The 21,214-nt window shown below is 38.4% G+C and overlaps 1 protein-coding gene across 3 annotated transcripts; it reads left to right on the top strand.

The window, feature by feature from the left end:
- Positions 1-113: 113 nt before the first annotated feature.
- Myo10A (Myosin 10A) lies at positions 114-20,956 on the top strand. 3 transcript variants are annotated; one of them, XM_014234237.3, is made up of 7 exons: positions 114-506; positions 5,342-5,574; positions 6,515-13,432; positions 18,315-18,841; positions 18,910-19,153; positions 19,213-20,352; positions 20,417-20,956. In XM_014234237.3, exons 2-7 carry the CDS (start codon positions 5,449-5,451, stop codon positions 20,582-20,584), a joined length of 9,123 nt encoding a protein of 3,040 aa, XP_014089712.3. In that variant the 5' UTR covers positions 114-506; positions 5,342-5,448; the 3' UTR covers positions 20,585-20,956. The 3 variants fall into 3 exon arrangements, with proteins under 3 accessions (XP_014089712.3, XP_014089711.3, XP_014089710.3); XM_014234236.3 differs by having other exon boundaries at positions 114-779; XM_014234235.3 differs by having other exon boundaries at positions 114-963.
- Positions 20,957-21,214: the final 258 nt, after the last annotated feature.

The raw sequence follows: 21,214 nt of genomic DNA, 5'->3' as shown, positions 1-21,214 counted from the left end.
AGCTAAGTCTCTACTGACGTAGGTACACGAATTTAGTTACAATAGCTTATAAATGTATGCTCTCATACTGAGCGCAGCCGTAAGCCGCACTGCACACACATTACGTGTCTAACTCACTTACCCACCCAGATACAGAAACACAGAGCGAATGACTGAAGAAATTTTCGCTTTATTGTCTCAACTCAACCCAATAAACATATGCTATTGTGAGTTGGTGAGACACAGGTGAGCCAGCAACTTGGTAGTGAGCTGTCTTCCAAATCACGTCGGCTAAGAACCTGCCTACATTCCACAGTTTAAGTTATGGCGGCAGCCGTAACAAGTTATTTCTGATCGAGATGGTTTCAACGATTTAGTTACCTGCTGACTTTCGAACGGATTCGTTGTGTGTGCTCGTCGCAAATTAATTAGAAAAAAAGAAGTGTAATGGATTGAAAAGATATATTAAACGACGCACGCATACATACACAAGTACAAAGCTGTATACATAAATAAAGCAAATATTGGTCAGTGAATGAAAGAATTCTACATGTGAATAAGAGTAAAATATTATTATCACTTTCCTGTAACAACCACATCCATGTGTGGAAACGAATGTTCATTCTTAAAAGCGCACACAAATAAGCGTAGTGAAATCGGTAAAATATACCAAAAGGGTCAATCCGCACGAAAAGAAACTTATATACGACCGGCTAAAATTTAAACATAAAAAGGAAATATCCATTTTGGAGCACATTTCCTCATATAATCCCACGAAATTCTTGGTTTACAGCACAAAGGTGTGACGGTGAAGTCTATACATATCTAATAACTAATTGATTCAGTACATTTTTTTTTAAGTAAATACGTAGAAATATGCTATCGCACCTTAACTGAACAACAACGAACGAAAATTAACTTCGTGGCAGTGGCTCATGTTATCGTTGCGATCTCACTTGTTGTCGGTGTATTGGTGTTGATCAAGTATGTATTTTTTAAGCCCTGCTGTGACCTGATCTCGTGTGTAAAACAATATGTACAACCACATATACATATGAATGTGTATGTACACAGTTTTATAGCTTATAATACTATTGTTTTCGTTTTTATTTTTATCCAAACTTTTTTAAATAAATAAAGGAAATGTGAGAACTTTATGGAAGTTAAAATTGTTGAATTTTCCAATTCCTATGATTATATAGCAAATGCAGTATGTAGGCCATCAAGTTCTTAATAATGTGAAGTGTAGTATGCGTTTTTAAGATAAAGTTGCTATAGATGAGTCCACAATATTATGAAATTCAATTATTGCAACACCAATTAGTACTAGCTGCTGGAGTCTTAACTTAATTCCGCTTTAACGCCATTGAACGTTTACCTAAATAATCAACCATAGGATAGCGGTGCAACCGTTAATCATGCGCAATAATAATAGCAGAAAACTGAACTGGTTCCGCATCTTCAATGCCTTTTAGAAAAGCAGTGGCCACCAGCGACAGCTGAATTGCCGTAACAGTTAACAGCTATATTAGAGTAAAAGTAAAAAAGGTCTACAATATTTAAGTCACACAACTTGAGTATTACTATTACACTATTAAAATGTGCCCAACAAATAATCATTATCGCATATGTGTGTGTAGTTTTATTTCATTAACCTCATCTTAGGGCCAACTAAATACAAATATTACAAAGAGAGCTCTAAAGAGAGATAGCAAAAGAGCAGGTGCTATGTTTGTGGAACTCTAGTAGGAGAGGGTGGAGAAAGCTTAGTTTATCAAATTTAAAAAGCGTCAATAGTTATTAATATGATTTGTTTATTTGATTTACAATAATATTAGTAATAAAGGTCTTCCCTTGCTTTGGTTCACCTTTCTATTATTATCAAATACTCATTCAAACATATGTGAACTCTATTCAGCTACCATATGGTTTTTATATCCTAACTACATATCATAACCTGAGATTATTAGTATATCTGTGTTTTTATTAAACCCTCCTAAATTTTTAGTTTTTAACTTTTTTTTAGTCGCGTCGATGGGAAAAAGTAAAGTAATCGGTACTTCTATGAATTTGATGTGATCACTATTTAACCGCTTAACACCAATATGCATGAGTATCAGCTACTTTACAGAGTAGCAAATTGTTGACCAATTATCAGTGACAGTCGCACTCGTTGACTGTAAATACAACACCACCGATCGAATGTTTTGCATTAAACGCACCATTGACGAAGATATGGACAGAGAAATCGCAAAGGGCAATAAACTGTAGGCAGCTAATGCGCTGCCACATAAAGTAGACAGCTAAGGCTCGCGCTGTTACGCCGCCATTGTCTTTACCGACTTTCTTGCTTCCGTCGCGACTATATTTATAATAGACTACCATCTGCGGAACGGTAAATCAATTTGATGAACAATTCGTATCGCTGGAATATAACATACCGAAGGTTTGAGGCGGTATGACACAAAAAATGACAAGTGGAAGACGCGTCACTTATATTTTTCCAACTCTTTAGAACTGTTGACTAGTAATAGGATATGCAGTTTCTGGGACAAAGCTTTTTAGCGAACTCTGTGCTAGCATATTTTTTTTATCCTATCGTATACTTTATCAGAGGGTTCTAAGTAATTGCACGTTTTAGTGTACCGTTATTGGCTGCTATTTGAGTAGGAATTTGTGACCCACTTGTCCGATTTTCTCTCATTGCTGTTCATCGATTCTCGGTTTTTTACATCTCTTATATGTATTTGCATTCGGTTTGAAAATTTCAAATAATGAAACTAATATTTGAATTGTATATATTAAAATGCGTATAGAGTTCAATTCCCTCGTTGCCTGGCCAGTTTGCATTTCTCTTAATAATGCTGATCAACTCTTATTAAGCCGTTTATCATATAGTTTTTAACAGGTACAAATATTTTTTAATTATATTTAAGAAACTACAAGACTATTTCATGCGGCCACGCAGCAGTTAACAACTAATATTGACTTTGGGAAAAAGTGCACTGATCTTACTTTGCCCCGTCACCGTCGCGTGTCGAACTAAGCGTTAATAGCTGATGTGCACTCAAGTGTTACTGATAAAAACTATTTAAAGCATTTGCCAATATGATTCAGTGCCCAATGTCTAATTTAAAACATGCAGAACGCAGCAATGGCAATAACATTCAATTTGGATGTTTCATTAAGAGTTTTGTTTTTTTAATATTTTTGTACTTTTTCATAAAACATTTATGCACCTATGTAAAAAAATATATACGTTTTATTTTGTTTTTGCATTATATAAATAATTGGCATAAACGCTAACACAATGCACGAAGGTCTGCGGGCATGCAACAAATGAAACTGACTGCAAAATGAATTAATTCACTTTCTTTGCGCACGCGCCTTTTCTAAACGATTATTTGACGTTAGCTTGGGACATTGCCCCGCCACGTAACTTCCCAACTTTATATTCCCACAATAAGTTCACTATAAATTAAATAGAAATGCAGATAAACTGAATGGCACATATATTTACCCCCTCCTATGTTTATCATCTTCCTCGTAGACTGAAAGTACTTCATATTTTAAAACTGCGAATCTCCTCCTGCACACGTTTACAAAATTAGCTCTTACATACTCGTTAGATGCTCGCCTTGAGCTTTTGTCAAGCTTTAAAAAACCTACGAAGTAAATAGTTTACAATAAATTGGGCAGATGCAGACAAAACGCGTCTTCGCCGCTCCCACTATTAAAATTATGCTGCAAGTTATCGTTGTTTTACTATCTCAAAACTAGATGCACTTGGAATTTAATATTTTTTGCGTTTTAAATACAAATACAAGTATACAAATTGTATGTGAGTGGATAGCAAAGTGATTTCGTGATTCACACAATAATTTAAAAATATTCTTAATAATAATAATAAAAATTTACCCTACGAGCATATTTAATTTTCTGATCTATTCTTTCCCAACCCCAAGTGCTGATATTTTAGCTTTGGAATGTGGTCGAACAACAATGTTAAACGGTGATGTTTAATGGTGGCGCTCCCAGTGAAGCAAAAACAACTCTCTACTTCGCCTGAAAATATCCTCTCTTCATTTACACCACTTGTATCATTGTATTGTTCGTATCGTATCAAGCAGTTTACATAGCTGTTGTTCAAAGAGCATTTAGCACTCAAATTTCAGCTGTCCATAAAAACAAGTTCTGCACCGATTCCGGCTTTACTTTGCCCGATGATCGGTATGCAAACGGTTAGACTACGTCAACTCGAAAATCTTACCAGTTTGCATTCTGAATATACGAGTGAAGGAATTTGACAAATATATTTCGGTGTTTTGTTATCTAAGCACGATTAAACGCAGTGAAATGTGTAAAACCTACTTCCACAATTAACACGAACCCAAACAGGTGAAAGTCTTTTTATTTCTCGATTTCTTGCTCATTGTATTTGTCGAGGTCAGTGGTAGCTCTGATCACTGTTTAAAAAGAGTGTTGAGTGTTAAAAGAGACAGAAATTAAATTAGAATAAAAGATCAAATGAACTACGAGTGTACAGTGGAATACTAAATAAGTGAGTGAGATTGCTGTTTGATTTCTCTTGGCAAGAAATTGTAAATACATAATTGCAATTGATAATGGGAATAAAAAAGGTCAGGAAGTTTGTGTCTTCAGTCTATTGATTTCAATAAACAGGCGCAAAGGTCGCTAGTTTCTATAGTGTGCTTTATTTGAAATGTAAATATAATAGAAAGTAAAATATGCCGATAAGGCACTCAAACAGTTAATTCGGTGTGATATTAATTATTGCTAATTCAATGATTGGACTGCACCCATTTTGTACCGCCTCCGATAAATATTCCAGCCTACAACATAATGAAATAATGGATACTCTCGGTGGGTGTCACTAGCAAAGGTGCATCATACTCGTATTTATAAAATATTGAAGTTTACCTATGCCACTCAGCAATGTATGCCCACACATACAAAAAATATAAATTTTCATATTTTTCATGTTTTGCAAACTTTTAAAATGAATTTACCATTTATACAATAATTCAAATGAATGAAGTTTTTTATGTGTAAAGTCAGTGGTATGCGTAGGGTGACGGTGAAAGTGTGTAAATAGTGTGAAAGGTGCCAAACCGACGTGAGAAGGTTTGTTTATTGGCTGGTTAACGTTGGATTTAAAATGGTTTTTTTGCTAGGCATCTACGTGTTTATGGTATATCGTTGACTCATTGGAATATGATTAAACAGAAATTCACCGCCCAAAATGACTAAAACAAATGCATTTGATTATTTTTAGAAAAAATTTTACAAACATTTATCTATTAAAAATATTGAAATTTTTTTTTAAAACCGTTTCTTTCAGAAATGCTTATGTTAATTAGTAATTAACATAAAAAAGTAAATTTCTACCGTATATCTGAAATACGACTTGTACCTATACTCAGGAGCTAAGGCAGACATTTGCGGAAAATGGATTGGGTGGAAGGTGATTTGGTGTGGTTTGACCCCGGTGTGGGGCATCCCATACCAGGTGAAATACAGGAGGTGCATCGTGCCGCTCAAGTAATTGTTGTGCAGGCACTCATCAAAGGAAAGGTTAGTAAATACTCGTATATTAATTAAGTTATAAGTATATTTTTACAATATTCAATGATATGACATTGTACAGATTAAGTTTCTCAATAAGAATAAAACTTTAAGCTACCAAACTAAAAATTTTTGGCAACTGTGAATAGTTGGACCTTATCATAAGGAGGTTTGATATTTGTTTGTTTATATGCTCTGAATCAAAGAGTCTGTTACAGTGCAACAGAGTTAGCCGTAATACCGGAATGCTCAACACAGCAACACGTTTCTTAGTCATATCTTGGTCAGCGCTGTTAATATGTATGTCGTTTTGTTATACATTTTAGCTAGCAAGAGTGTAGTGCAGTGTGCTGTGGAGAGTAGTTGCTGCATGGCATCTTCAGTTGGACAATGTTCGATGTCTCTTTTAAACTAACAACAGTCCACTTTATTGACTGACATTGCAAAGTGTAGACATGTAGTTTCCGCACGGCGTCTGTTTTCTAACAAATTTGTTAAGAAGTAGTTTCACGCAAGAATTTCGATATTTTGCAAATAAGCATGCGTATTGTGCGTTTTCATCTAGAACCATGGCAGCGGTGCGGTTCCATCACACCCAGCCCGGCTCCATCGCCATCAATTGCGATTTTATCACCTCACATACAGCGTCGTCAACGGCCACCAAGTCTTGAAACCGTTCCTTCTACAAACACTCAAATTGCGATAGTGCACTTAAAGCAACGACATGATCAGGAACGCAAAGCAAAAAATCGTTACCCGCAGTCTGTGAAAAAGCTTTCGACAATTTGCAGCGATGTCATAGCAAAACACGTTCGTAACTGTTGAATATCCAAAACATTACACATTCGTGTATATATACACACGATGTAAAACTAGTTTTCAAGCAGCTTATAATATAATATGAATGTATGCACATATTTAATCATACTACTCCTGTTTTCTTTTTTAGGCCCAGACATTTGCACTGCAACCAGGCGAGGGAAATTTACGGCCGCGACAAGATCTTGGAAGTAGTGGTGTAGATGATATGACAATGTTGGAGGATCTACACGAAGCTTCATTGCTATGGAACTTACGTTTGCGCTATGATAAAGGTCTCATTTATACTTTCGCTGGAAGCATATTAATTGCCGTTAATCCATATAAAATGTTTCCCGATTCTTATGGACTAGAGGTAGCGAAGAAATACGCTGGAAAACCGTTGGGCACAATGCCACCACACTTGTTTGCCATAGGCGCAGCTGCACATGCCGCATTACCATCACCACAGGTGGTAGTAATATCTGGAGAATCTGGTTCAGGAAAGACAGAGTCAACTAAATTAGTAATGCAATATTTGGCTGCTGTAGTTCCGGGTGGTGGTTCGGCATCAGCCGTCATAGCTGAACAAATACTTGAGGCAGCACCACTGCTAGAGGCGTTTGGTAATGCTCGTACAGCTCGCAATGATAACAGTTCTCGATTTGGGAAATACCTTGAGGTTTACTTTAAAAACGGGGCAATTGTTGGTGCAAAAATTACGCAATACCTATTGGAAAAGTCGCGTATTGTGACACAGGCGCCTGGAGAGAGAAATTATCACGTTTTCTATGAGATGCTTGGTGGGCTGTCGGAGACTGAGCGGACAAAATATGGTCTGCTTGAAGCTGATAAATATTTTTACTTAAATCAAGGTGCTACAGACTGCGCACCTGGACGAGTGGATTGGGACTCTCTTCAAAGCGCCATGCAAGTCTTAGGTGTTTCAGAAGGTGAACGCGAGGGGATTATACGAGTATTGGCAGCGGTGCTACACTTGGGAAATGTGTACTTTCACCGTCGCCAACTACGTCATGGTCAAGAAGGTGTTGAAGTTGGGTCTGATGCTGAAATCAAATGGGCGGCACATTTGTTACATATATCTGCCGATGGACTTCACAGAGCATTAACTAGTCGAATTACCGAGGCTCGATCGGAACGTTTACACACTCCACTAGGTATTGATCAGGCGCTTGATTCTCGAGACGCCTTTGCTAAAGCATTATATGCTGGACTTTTCAATTGGTTGGTATCGCGAATAAACTCTATAGTACAGAAAGGTGGCACCCATGACGCCCATCGCATATCAATTTTGGATATATTTGGCTTCGAAGATCTTGTGGAGAACTCATTTGAACAGTTATGTATAAATTACGCCAATGAAAATCTGCAACTATATTTCAATAAACATGTTTTTAAACTGGAACAAGCTGAATATTCACGCGAACGACTTGAGTGGACACCACTTACATGGGATGACAACTTACCAGTCATTCATTTGCTGGCTAAAAAACCGGTTGGAATATTTCATTTACTAGACGACGAATCCAATTTTCCTCGAGCAACTGATATGAGTTTCTTGGAGAAGTGTCACTACAATCATGCTCTTAATGAGTTATACTCCCGACCACGAATAGGTGCCCAAGAATTCGGGATAACACATTACGCTGGCCAAGTATGGTATTGCGTTGATGGGTTTCTAGATAAGAACCGAGATGCTTTACGAAGTGATGTATTGGAACTGTTAGGATCGAGCAAATTGCAGTTAGTGGTTGAACTAACAAAGCAATTGCGAGCTCAACGTGATTCCGGCAAAACTCTTCCAAAGGGAAGCAATGGTCGATTTGTAACAATGAAACCACGTACACCCACAGTTGCGGCTAGATTCTCCGACTCACTGCAGCAACTTCTTCAATCAATGGGGCGCTGCAATCCTTGGTTCGTGCGCTGCATTAAACCGAATAACGAAAAACATGCATTGAAGATGGATATGCCTTGTGTTCTACAACAACTACGTTATTTAGGTATGCTTGATACTATTCAAATTAGGCAAAAAGGTTATCCAGTTCGTTTGAAATTTCAACACTTTGTTGAGAGGTATCGCCACCTTCTACGTACGCCACTTCCTCGTGGTACACCATATCGTGAATTGTGTCGTATTTTATTGGAGTCTCTTCCACGTACCGGTATAGAAGGACCCGATTTTCAACTAGGTGCAACCCGTGTATTTCTACGAGAAGCTCTTCATCGAATGTTAGAAAGTGGACGTTCAGATCGCCTCAAGTCAGCAGCAATTATTATACAAAAGAATGTTCGCGGCATGTTGGTACGACGTCATATATTCCGCAAAAAGAAAGCTGCTATAAAGATTCAATCAACATGGCGTGGACATCGTGAATCCAACAAATATGCACAGCTTAAGAAGAGTGTAGTTCAGGTTCAGTCCTTATGGCGCGGTAAGATGGATCGAAAGAGAGTTGCTAAACTTAAGGCTGACTATAAACGACGATTGGAAATGCAGAAAGCACAGAAAGAACGAGAGGCCAAAAAACTCGCCAAAGAGCATATAGAGCGAAGCCAAGTAGCTTATTTGGACATACCAGCGGAACTAGCTTTTATTTATTCAAAGATAGACGGTTGGACTCCTGTGCATGGCGATCGCCATCTTGTTAAAGTAGTTGGTACCGTACCAGGACCTCCTGTAGCAGGAGATTTGCCAAAGGATCTGGATCAATTCTCTTTTGGTAAATTCAGCTCCGTATATTGCAATGGTATGCGTTTAGCACCACGACGAGAACCGATTGCAACACCATTTCTTACACGAGCTGCTTCCCGAGACCAAGATTTTCAAGATTCTTTGGCGGTATTCAAATTGATCCTTCGATGGACAAATGATAAGACTTTAGATGGGAATAAAGAAAAAGTTCTCTCTGATTATATTGTGCACAAAGGATTATCCTCTCGCGGGTTACGAGATGAGATATTGGTTCAACTATGTAATCAAGTTTATAATGCAGAGGAGTCCTACTCCCAACGTATTTGGCAATTGATGGCACACTGTTTATCATGCTTTCAACCTGGTCCTGCATTTAGTAAATATTTGATGAAATTTATAATGGACAATGCACCTTCATCAATGAAAGAACTCCTTTTGAAAAAAATTTTGCGCAATTCAAACAATACGCAGGCAAATACTTGTCGAAATTTCGTACCATCATGGGTTGAATGGCGAGCTATCTCCAAAATGTCGGATATCGCAGTATCTTTGACGATGCCAGACGCTACTTCTCAAACCGTAGCAATTGATTCTTGGACTACTTGTGAGGAAGCAGCCTCCCTGGCTATATCAACTCTCGGGATATCAAATCGTGGTTGGACAGTCATATTAGATGATGGAAAGTTGATCACTGATTCATGTGGTTTGGATTATGTTTTAGATTTAATCTCAGAGAAAGAATTGTGTCCAGCCTTCCCTGCAGTTCGGAGTGATCTTTTTAAAACTGGTGCCAAGTTTGTGCGAACAAATATGCCTGAATCTGAATCAAATAGCCCTAAAAGGCCGCAAATTCCACCCCCAGAACCACCAAAAGCTAAAATGAGTACATCAAAAGAGTCCCCTATCGCCGAGCCTAAAATAGAGCCGCCAGTGAGGAAAACATCGCGAGACTTGCTGTCACGAAGCTCCGTACTTAATGAGAGATATTTTGAGCAAGAAAAAAATAGATCAAAATCATTAGATGACCTACTAGCCGGAGACGTTGCGGATCTCGATCCAACTCCCGAACCTGAACCCTTAACAAATCTTGGTTTATCTGAAAGTCGACTAAATGATAGGTATCATTCTGCAGAGCGTTTGACACCCATGGGGAAAGAAACTGGCCCTCGCTATCAAAAATCGCAACATGCCGGTCGTCGATCACATGCTGGTTCTCACTCTAGCAAATACATGGAAAAATCCGAGTATGCAACTCGTTCGTCGGCAATGTCAGACACGAGTGAAGCACCATCGTTGGCTTCGCACGTTCGCCGCGTACGTGTACCATCCCAAGCTTCGGATGTCGACCAATTCCTTGACGATTTATTTAGTCCTGTACTAGATGGATCTTTGGATGAATTATCAGACGCAAGATCGTTAGCAGCAAGCATACGAGGAGGCGGACGGAAACAATTAGAGAATACTAAAAACTGCTCTGATATTTACGAGTTTTTAGAAGCACCAAACACTCTTCAATCGTCTGTGGACCTCTTTACAAATGTGGATGCCCTCTGCGAAAAAATTAAAGGCGGTGGCGATAAAAAGGATGGTAATGACGAATCATCTACTGATAATTTGGATGAGTACATAACAGGTCTATTTAAGCCGATATTTATCAATGAAGCAGTTAACACATTAACGAAACAAGCTGAACTAATAGAGATCATTAAAGGAGGTGGTACCACACACACGCAATCTACATCTAATGCCAGTTTCGTCACTTCACCGGTCGTTAGTCCAATAAGTCCCTTGATTACAAATGCGGATAATATTATGCAAATGATTAATATTCCTCCTGATACGGACCCAAACTTATATCAACAACAAGTTCAACGTGCGTTTCTACAATCTGCAATGGCCCAAAACTTGCAAATTCAACAGCAATTATTGGCACAGAATCAAGCTTTACAAACATTACTCAGCCAGCAGGATGCACCTACGGGTACAACATCTCCACCCTTAGTACCCGTGTTAACAACAGTTCAGCAAACCAGTCACATAACAAACAATGTAATGACTAACGTAAATCCTTCACCACCAGTAATTCAAAATAATATTAGAAAACAAAGTGTTAAAAATAGAATATCTCAATTTTCTGAGAATGAGCGAAACAGAAAAGCCTCCTCAGAAAGTGTAGGATCTCTAATACCACCTCCACCGCCTCCACCTATGCCTCCACCTATAGAAGCTAAAGATCCATCAGAAACACGACATTTTCTTGATCCCTATGGTCGAGCGAAGACAGTAAGAATAGGCAAGTGGCGTTGGCCACCACCACAGGACGCCCCTCAGTTTGAAACTGAGGAAGACTTTTTTGCTTTCAAAATCCGGCAATCTCAACGAAAAACTACGCCTCAATCACAGTTTCACAGCAGTAATGGTTCATTGACTGGGTCAGCAATGGAATGGGAGGAATTCGAAATCGATACATCTAAGAGCCCGTCCCCTGTTTCCAATATGCCACAAATTCATGCTCAAATGGTGCGAACAACTCTTAAGATCGAAACAACCGGAAATAAAATTTCTAACAAAGAGATTATTGAACAGCAACAACAGCAAACATTAGTAACGACGAAAGTGGCTAAAAAGAGCTTCGAAATTGGTGCTGAAAGGCCTCCACCAGGAAGTGTTGGGAAACTAAAATTAAGTTCTGAAATGCGTCAAAGATTGGAACAAGTAACTGCTGGTCATTCTGTCCGTTCAACAGTTAGTACCAAGTCAGAACAGAGAACTCCAGCTAAACTTGAGGATACAAGAAAACTGATGTTACAGCAGCAATTAAGTGGACATTTTCTGAATCTTGAAAATAAACATGATAAGGACTTGCCCTCAGTGCGTTCCCAAATTGAGCGTATGGAGGGTAAGCTTTCTCCCCCACCAATTTGGCCCACTGGTGTGCCCCCAGCTCCAAGCGTTCCGGCGCCACCACCACCTATACGTCCCCCATCGATTGCACCGCCAGCTCCACCACCAGCACCGAAAACACCACCTACCCTACTCGATTTTGAGGAAGATGACGTTATCTTCCGTAGTCAAAGTGGTAAAGACATTCCAGCATTTATACAACGTCAAGATCGAGACACATTCGGAGCTCGCCATAACTGGAATGGCTCTGATGATTCGAAGGAGACTTATGACTCTTGGGGACGTGCCGAAGCAGCCAAACTAGATATGGTGTACGAAACTAGTTTTAAGAAAGAAATTAAAAATGAACGGGAACGATCTAGATCACGATCTCGTTCCCGAGACCGCGATGACTTTTCAGAATCTGTTTGGGATCGGGCGGAAGTTGAAGGTCCTTCTTCAAGTGGCAGCGATCGAGAAAAGGAAAAGGAGCGTGAAAAACGAGAACGTATCTACGAGATAAGACAAGTTGAACGTGAAAAAGAGAGCAATAAAGTATATCATCCGGCGCCACCCAAGGTGATAATGGCTACCGCCGAACGCACCGATAAATCATCCATAGTTTCTCAAATGGAACGTAAGTTTTCACAACCTTCTTTGCTCTCCAACCAGAAAGCAAACACAACTTCAAACAACATGAATCCAACCCCAATCACTGGTCCCGCCACATTTCGAACACATATGGCGCAAAAATATGAAAAAGAACGTAAGCGAAAATCGTCAGCATCCACAGAACTGTCACAAAGTACACGGCGCGAAGAAGAGACTGATGGTGGCGACGAATGGCCATTACCAGCTATACCAGCTCCTGTGCCAGCTCCTCCTTCCATTAAAAGCCCAGCGACCGCATGTTTCACATATAACAGGGTGCCATGGAGATTACGTGTCCGTAAAGAAGTCTTCCATCCGAATGAACCTATAGGCCCACCTATTGCATTAGATTTACTCTTCTCACAGGTGGTATCCGACGTTTTTGGAATTACTCCCTGTTTACGCATTTCTCCGCAAGAGAAATCTGTGGCAGTGAGTATGCTGAACGGGCATGGCGTAACAATTGAAACAATATGTAGTCAAAATGTTCGAGCATTAGTTAAACGTCACCTCATCGACATGGCACGCGGTTGGCCACTGTATTTTGCTCGTCTATTTGCAGTACAGGGCGCTCCCCAGTATCCCGATGTTTCGATAATGGGTATTTCGCACAATGGCATTTACTTAGCACGCCGTGATGCAGAATATCTGATTGTTGTGCAAGCCATTTCATTGAGCGAAATTCAAAATGCAATCACATTGCCTCGACCTGCATCATTGCAGTTAAATTTACGCAGTGGAGAACATTTGGCATTGCACGCAGCTCGTGCGGCTTCTATTCAGGCGATGATTACCACATTTGTTCAGGAGTATCGCAAGGTAAGTGGATCAATAATTCACATACATCAACTATGTAGCTACGAGTATATAAAAAAATTGTTCAATAGCACATGAAAAGGCTGCTTATTATAATATTCATATTAATACCTGGCAGAATTTAAAAAACTATACTAATTGATGTGTCTAAAAATAGTAAAAACTAGATATTTTAAGAGTTAAAAAGGAGGAATATATACACACTGACTATAACTGATTGAAGTAAAATGCCCGGCAAACAAAATTTGTAAACAAACGATGATTACAAAGCGCCTGATTACTAAAGCATCCTATGCAATTGCGCCACACAAAAACCGGCTTGAAGACACCACGAATCAAATAGGTTTATTCATAAATTTTACAATGAAAACAAAAGTGTCAAATGATAACAGCTAGTATTTGAAGAAGGCAAAGTTTCATGGCCACAAGACTTTTTGTATTTTACATATGCATGTATGTTTGTATCTCTGTATTATAAAATTCTCCACATACTTATATCACAAAGGTATGTACATATTAAAGATGAAATATTTTGCAATCAACAGTTATGACTGTTTAGGTAAGCCTGTTAAATTTTTTATAGCACTAAATATTCACCTATATGCCAATAAAGCATATGTTATATGTGAACGAAGTTGTAAATATTGTAAACATCATGCATCCATGAATACATTAATGCATTAATACTTACAAAACAAAATATAAAAGCTTCCATGCATCACAATTAAACTAAAAAATAGAGTTCATTCAATTAAATTTCCACATTTTCGGGCTAAGCACACGTCCGAAACGCTACATCCATCATGACAAAAGCATTTCAATTGTAATGGCGAGTTCTGCATATACATACTTACTTATTTGTGTATGTATTTGAATATAAATCTATACCACTATTCATGCAAAAACATGTACATGTGTGTATATAGACAACGGACACCAATCTCTGACTCTTTTCAAGCCACAAAGTTGATCATGGGCACAGTAAGCGACTCTATGGATTCGACAAAAGTGCACTGAAACACACTCGTATGAGTAGTGAGCCACGTACAGCTATCTATGCACTGACGCACATACATGCATACGTGTACAATGTGTACATGTATTTATATAATGCCGCAACTTGGCTTTCTGTCGACGATTGCTTGGTTAGTGAAATGGTCAAGTGAGTGCTCCGCGATTTTCAAATCTTTAGTCGCGACAAACGAGCTTTAGTGGCTACTACAGCTGTGCGGAAAATTCACCGTTTAATCACATAGCTGCGGAAAGTTTTTTTTTATTTTTCTACCAATTGGTATTATTAGATTTATTCAACGGGATAAAAGACGGTGGAGCAACTAGTCGCATTTTGTAACCGCTCTGAGCAGCTTCCTTTCAGCTACGTAAAATAATAAAACGATTTGTAACCGTCACACAATGTTATTGTATATCCGGTTGAAGTGCAGTTAGTTCCGCTGCGTCATATATAATATACATATATAAAAGATAATAAAAAGTGAACATCACATGTTGAATATACATACATAAAAAGGCAAAGTGTTACAAGATGTGTATATTGAAATCGTTCTTACTCGATTGAACAAATGCGTAAACGTAATTGCGATGTTCAGCAGCTGGTATTTGGTCAATTGACAATAACTAGTACGCGCATAGAGTTCGTTGACAGTGCCGCGAAGCAGCTCAGTCGGTTACTTAGCCAATTACGGCCTTTTAATTGCGCAGAGTTTGGTGCGCGGTCGGTGCTAATCGGTGCGCATACACAACTTTCACTTGTTTTGCAGCAAATTTAACTAAAACAATATACCAGATACGATTTAAACAAAAGAAATATAGATACATATATGCCTGCAGACATGTGTGCCAGTGAATTTAAATGAAGTTAGAGTTAAATTCGTCGAAACATGTACATATGCGTATAATGAATATGTGTCTGAAAAATGGACTATAAATTTCATAAAGCATTTAATCGTACGTAGCAAAAATGTCATCTCAAGCGCAATCGATGTCATCTTCTAAATCTCAAAGCAGCCACAGTAGTGGCTCATCTCATCATAAATTCAGCAGTATTGTCAATAAAGTTGAGTCTTTGATCAACAAAATGAACAATGACAAATTTAATAATTTTAAGCTACTCCAGAGCAATGCATTACTTCCTGGGCGGAAGTTAACGGCTCAAATAGATGGACGTAGCGATTTGACGAGCACGTTCCAGTCGGATGAATTTGCTTTAAGTTCCTGTGTAGAATGTACCAGTCAGCAAAATCAGCAGGGATTAGAAACCTTTGATGACACCCTCACGCGAACAGCATCTTTGGATTCCTTGAATCAGCTTACTGATGCGGAAGATGTATTTGATAATCAAGACTTGACTTATACCGATTCAGATGATGCGGAAATTGCACATATAACTGGTACAACAGCTGTTCAGGTACATCGTCGTAGCGATTTGGATCAATTAACAGACGAGACAATTCGCGAATTCAATGAACAATGCTCTTCTCTCAGTCATGACGTTGACTTTGAAAATGCTTGGAGTGCGGAGGATGACGAAGAGAAGTGCTGGACGCAAGCTAGTGACGATAAAGGTTATTGTGGTGACAGTGATAGTCAAAAGAATGTCAATGAAACTTTTGGCCAAATATACAGATATGAAACATATAGTAACCGCAGTGATAGTAACAACAGTAACGGCAATAACAATTTTAACCTTAATGAAAACGGAAAACACCAAAGAGATGCAAATAATAACAATAAGAGAGAGATTGTGCAAATAAATCATTCCCCAGAAACAACGTGGAGTTCTATTCAACAAAAACAACAAAATTGTCAAGATAACGAATTCGAATTAGCGCAACAAAGTAATACGAATGGGTCTGAGGCGAACCGAAATGAAAACATGGAAGCTTGTCATGAAGAGTGCAACTCAGAAAACGGATATGAAAATTCGTTGATGATTACTAATGATGTAAACAGTACTAATGATACTCATAACGGTAACATTAAGAACACCAATAATCAACAGCAAATTTCAACTAAGCGACGTCCAAGCCTGGCAAGCAGTGGTTCTGTTGGTCGAATGGAAACCATTCTTGAAGAACCTGGCGATTGCAAAGTATCTGTCAAAGAAATATTAGCAAGATTTGAAACAATGAGCCTCACAGAGGTAAAATTAGTATCTGCAGCTATTTGTTACTTTTAAATATTCCTTCTACTGCACTTAACACAATTCTACTATATACATAGATACATACATACATCTATTTTCGAGTGTGCCTTTAGATACTAAAGTAATTGCATTACCATTTAACAATAATATTAATGATGTATGAAACGGGTCTGAAATTTCCTTTGCTGAACTTCAAAACTAATTATTCTTTTAATTCTTTAGTATTACATGCAAACATATGTTATTCATTGTTGCTTTTTATATAAGCTTGCATATCACATATTTAAACGCCTTTATGTACATGCATATATGCTTATATGATGTTTCATTTACATATGTCCATGCCCTGGGATGCATATAGACCAAATTAATGAGCTGAGATGCAAACACAGCAGAGCTCAATTCTACATTTCGAATATAAAATAATTAAATTGAAAATGTGAAATAGAAAGTTACAGGTGCATGAAAATGATCCGAATAGCAACGAAATTACATGAGTTTATAAATATGGTCAGTGTTGTGACTGAACGGTCATTTTGGTGCATTGGCGCAAACCGCAATTCACACTTTAGACTGGTTCAAAGCCGTTGTGTTGTACCACACACATGCAACATATATATTTTTCATTATCAAAGTGAACGAGAATAAATGAAATTAAATTCACAATCTTAATTTTCTCACTGGACGTGCCGCGTACAGGTGAAATGCATTGTTGAAGCGGTTCGGTGCCCGTACCGTGAGTCGTGAGCTATAGCTTCATATATGTTAACAATGAACACTAGTAAAAAACGCACAAGCACCACTTTAAGATGTATTTGGACGCATAAACATGTTCATTGTACTTGTATATGTCTATATGTACTTATGTGCATACATATGTAATATACCAATTCACCATAAATGTTTCCACGAATGAATTTGTGTGTGTAATTGCTTAGTATAAAATGCTCTTAGGCTGTGAAGTCACTAGGACGCACCATAACGGTCACACACGCTGAGCTGATGGATGAACTGGCCCAGTTCGTGCTCTTGCCATGATCATTTAACAATACAGTTTGAAAAATATCTCATCTAATAAAAATCCTTTTCACGTAATAAGTTGGGCTGTTAAAATGATGGTCTTGAAGTTTTTATACGCTAACAAGTATGTAATATATACATATCTTTTCTGTTTCTTTTTTGCCAAAAAATAATTTGCAACTATACAATATTTAAGAAGGATTGAATTGATTTGTTATTGTTTTTTTCCTGTTTAATATTCCTTAATGTACCCTGACATAGTTGGTTTTTAAGCGGTTTTCTTACTGCTAAACATTAATATAAAAAACCTCTCGATACAAATTTTAAGCTATGTGACAAATTTAAGATATACAAAACACCGGAAAAAAATCCGAACAGACTCCAAACGAGGAAGTATCACCCGTGTATACACATGCCTGTATATATAATATATTTATATCCTGATCGGAAACTTGACGGTTCGATCAAACAGCGCTGTGAGTAGTTAAATATGCAAAAGAGCGTGGGTAACCCGTCACAAATATACGTGCATACACACTTCAACTAACATTTATGTTTACTGTTTCAACAGTTTGTTTTAATACTGCATGATTTATTTTCTTGAAGTGGTGTACAGCTTTCACACTTGCCTCGATAGACCAGTTTTTGACCACTAATATATGAATGACTTCACAATGGTAACATTTATTTTCCAAATTTCAGAGCCAATCGAAAGCATCTACATTGTCGTCGGGTGCTCGTGCAGCTGCACAAACACTCAATGTTCCCATTGAACGATTGGAATCGCGCCAATCCAATCACCGTGAACATGGAAACGCGGTCAATAACCATAACGATGTAGCAGCAATGACCTCTGCAAGTGGCCATGAAATTAACGTGGAGAAGTCAGTTGCTATGCAACATGGGCGACATAGTATCGACACAGAGGTCGATGTTCATCAGGACGCACACCATATATTAGATAGCGAGGCAGAATCAACGACAGTTAATGCGGACCGTCATCAGTTCACAAAACAATCGAGTTACCTGCATCCTGTTCGTAAAACGTCGAATACCCAACAACAACATACGCAGCAACATCAACTTCAACATGGTAGCAATCACGTTTCGATGTCACATCAGCTTGATGCCAATTATTTGACAGAGGAACCAAATGGCAGCAGTGGACCATCGCCATCTGTAACTAAATATTCTCTTCTTCAATTTGCCATGCAACACTTCCGAAATGAGTAATGGAATTTATTAACATATTCTTTTACAATCTATCTTATATCCTAAAGAACTTTTCACTTTTCAGTCAATACCCTGAAGGTCGTGTGAATAATCGCGATGCCGTTCGAGATCATGCCGATCGTAGAACACCTTCTTATGCAGATTTGGTGAAATGGCAAGGAACTCCGATTCGTATGCCGTTGCTGCGGTTACCTAATGATCTGGCACCTTTGGCGCTTGAATGTTTTGAATGTATTTTACGCTATTGTGGCGATATACCGCACGATCCTGAGCTTACTGAAGTTAAATGCGTTTACACTGTGCTCATGGTATGTTAAAAAACAAAAATATTAGGGTCAGCTTTCAAATATGATTAAAAAAATTATAGCATTGCCACAAATATTTGGCGCTGCGGGACGAAGTATACTGTCAGTTGATGAAGCAAACGACCGCTAATCGGTCTCCATGCCCGGATTCCGCTCAACGCGCATGGCGTTTACTGAGCATTTTAGCAGCATATTTTGGTTGTTCAGATGCACTACGCCCTTACTTAATGGAACACTTGACATCAGCAGCTTCGGATCGACGACGCTCTTGTCATGGCACCGCCGCAGTTTGTTTAGCCAATTTACGTAAAACAGCGCGCTGTGGTGGGCGTAAGAACGTGCCTAGCGTTGAGGAAGTTACTGCTGTGTCAGCTGGACGTTCGGCGCGTCGTCAAATTTATCGTCTACCAGGAGGGGCGGAACGCGTAGTAAACACTCGCTGCTCTACTGTAGTCGCTGACGTTATTGCCGAACTATGTGCATTACTGAGTGTGGAGTCGGAAGCTGAACAACAGGAGTTTTCCTTATATTGCATTGTTCAAGGTGACGCTTTCACTATGCCCCTGGCGGCCGATGAATATATATTAGACGTCACTACGGAGCTCCTTAAATCAGGTCAACCATTCTACTTAATATTCTGCCGATCCGTTTGGCATTTTCCTTTAAAACGAGATCCAGCACCAACGCCGCTATACGTTGAAGTACTCTTTAATCAAGTGGCTCCGGATTACTTAGAGGGTTTGTTATTAGAATTACCTGGAAACGGTGTACCAATTGCAGAGATTGTTCGCGATATGGCGCGTATAGCAGCATTACTTCATCGTGCTGCTGATTTAACACATGTTCCGGCTATGAAAGAAATCAAATTTCTATTACCCAAACCGGCGCTTGGCGTTCGAGAAATCCGTCCTGCACAATGGGTCAGCTTAGTGCAATCAGCTTGGCCACAAATTGCTGGATTAACACCGGGCCAAGTGAAAGCTCAATTTCTTACGGTACTGTCTGCGTGGCCTCTGTTCGGCAGCAGTTTCTTTGCGGTGAAACGCATTTGGGCCGAGGAGGGACCCCACGTCGAAGACAGCAACCCAATGTGGCGTGATTTGATATTGGCCTTAAATAGACGCGGTGTGCTATTCCTGGATCCAAACACGCACGAAACATTACAGCACTGGCCATTCATGGAAGTTATTTCCACGCGCAAAGTAAGTACTTTTACATATAAATATCTGAAATTTAAATTTTTGCTTTTTAACCCAAATATTTTAGGTGCGTTCGGAAGATGGTGCACTCTTTTTGGACATGAAAGTGGGCAATCTTATGCAGCAACGCGTTATACGCGTCCAAACTGAACAAGCACACGAGATATCTCGACTCGTGCGACAATATATAACAATGGCGCAAATTAGCCAAAGAGACAAACGAGAACTGAATTAAATTCAATTTAAGTAGTTTGTTTCGCAGTAAAATTGAAATTCTATACGATTTCAATCATATATATCGTTATTTCTCTAATATATCTAGTTTTATAGTAATATTTGTAGCTCTTTAAGATAATTGATTGCTGATTTTATCAGAAGCAAAATTCTTGAATGTGAGCAGCTATACAAGAATACAAGGTGATGCGGCTCGGTGGATATTATAGTAACATACATATACTTGTATCTGCTATATATAACGTTTTCATTTGTTCAAATTGTTACAGTATCTATAAATTCGTACAACATACATATGTACATACAGTACATTATAAATATATCTAATAATTAGAGAATGGAAAAAATAAATATACATTCATATAATCTTAAATTGTGTTTCACTTAGAGAGTCACGTAAGAACTTATTTTATATGGTTAGATTCTCATCATATTGTTATATTTCAAAGGATCTCTTGAAAAATAGAAATAAAATGTCTCTGCCATTTTATTAATTTTAAGTGTACTTATTCCAAATTTCCATTATTTAATTTCGAAATAAGGAAAAATGTTATTTCACTTCGGAAATTAAATTTATTTTTAAAATTAGTTATTTTTTTCCGATAAATTATGGGAAAGTAATGAATATAAA

This window comes from Bactrocera oleae, chromosome 5 (genome assembly GCF_042242935.1).
Source record: "Bactrocera oleae isolate idBacOlea1 chromosome 5, idBacOlea1, whole genome shotgun sequence".
NCBI lineage: Eukaryota > Metazoa > Arthropoda > Insecta > Diptera > Tephritidae > Bactrocera > Bactrocera oleae.
Note: the sequence above shows the minus strand (reverse complement) of the source record. Positions and strands in the feature narration are given on the sequence as shown.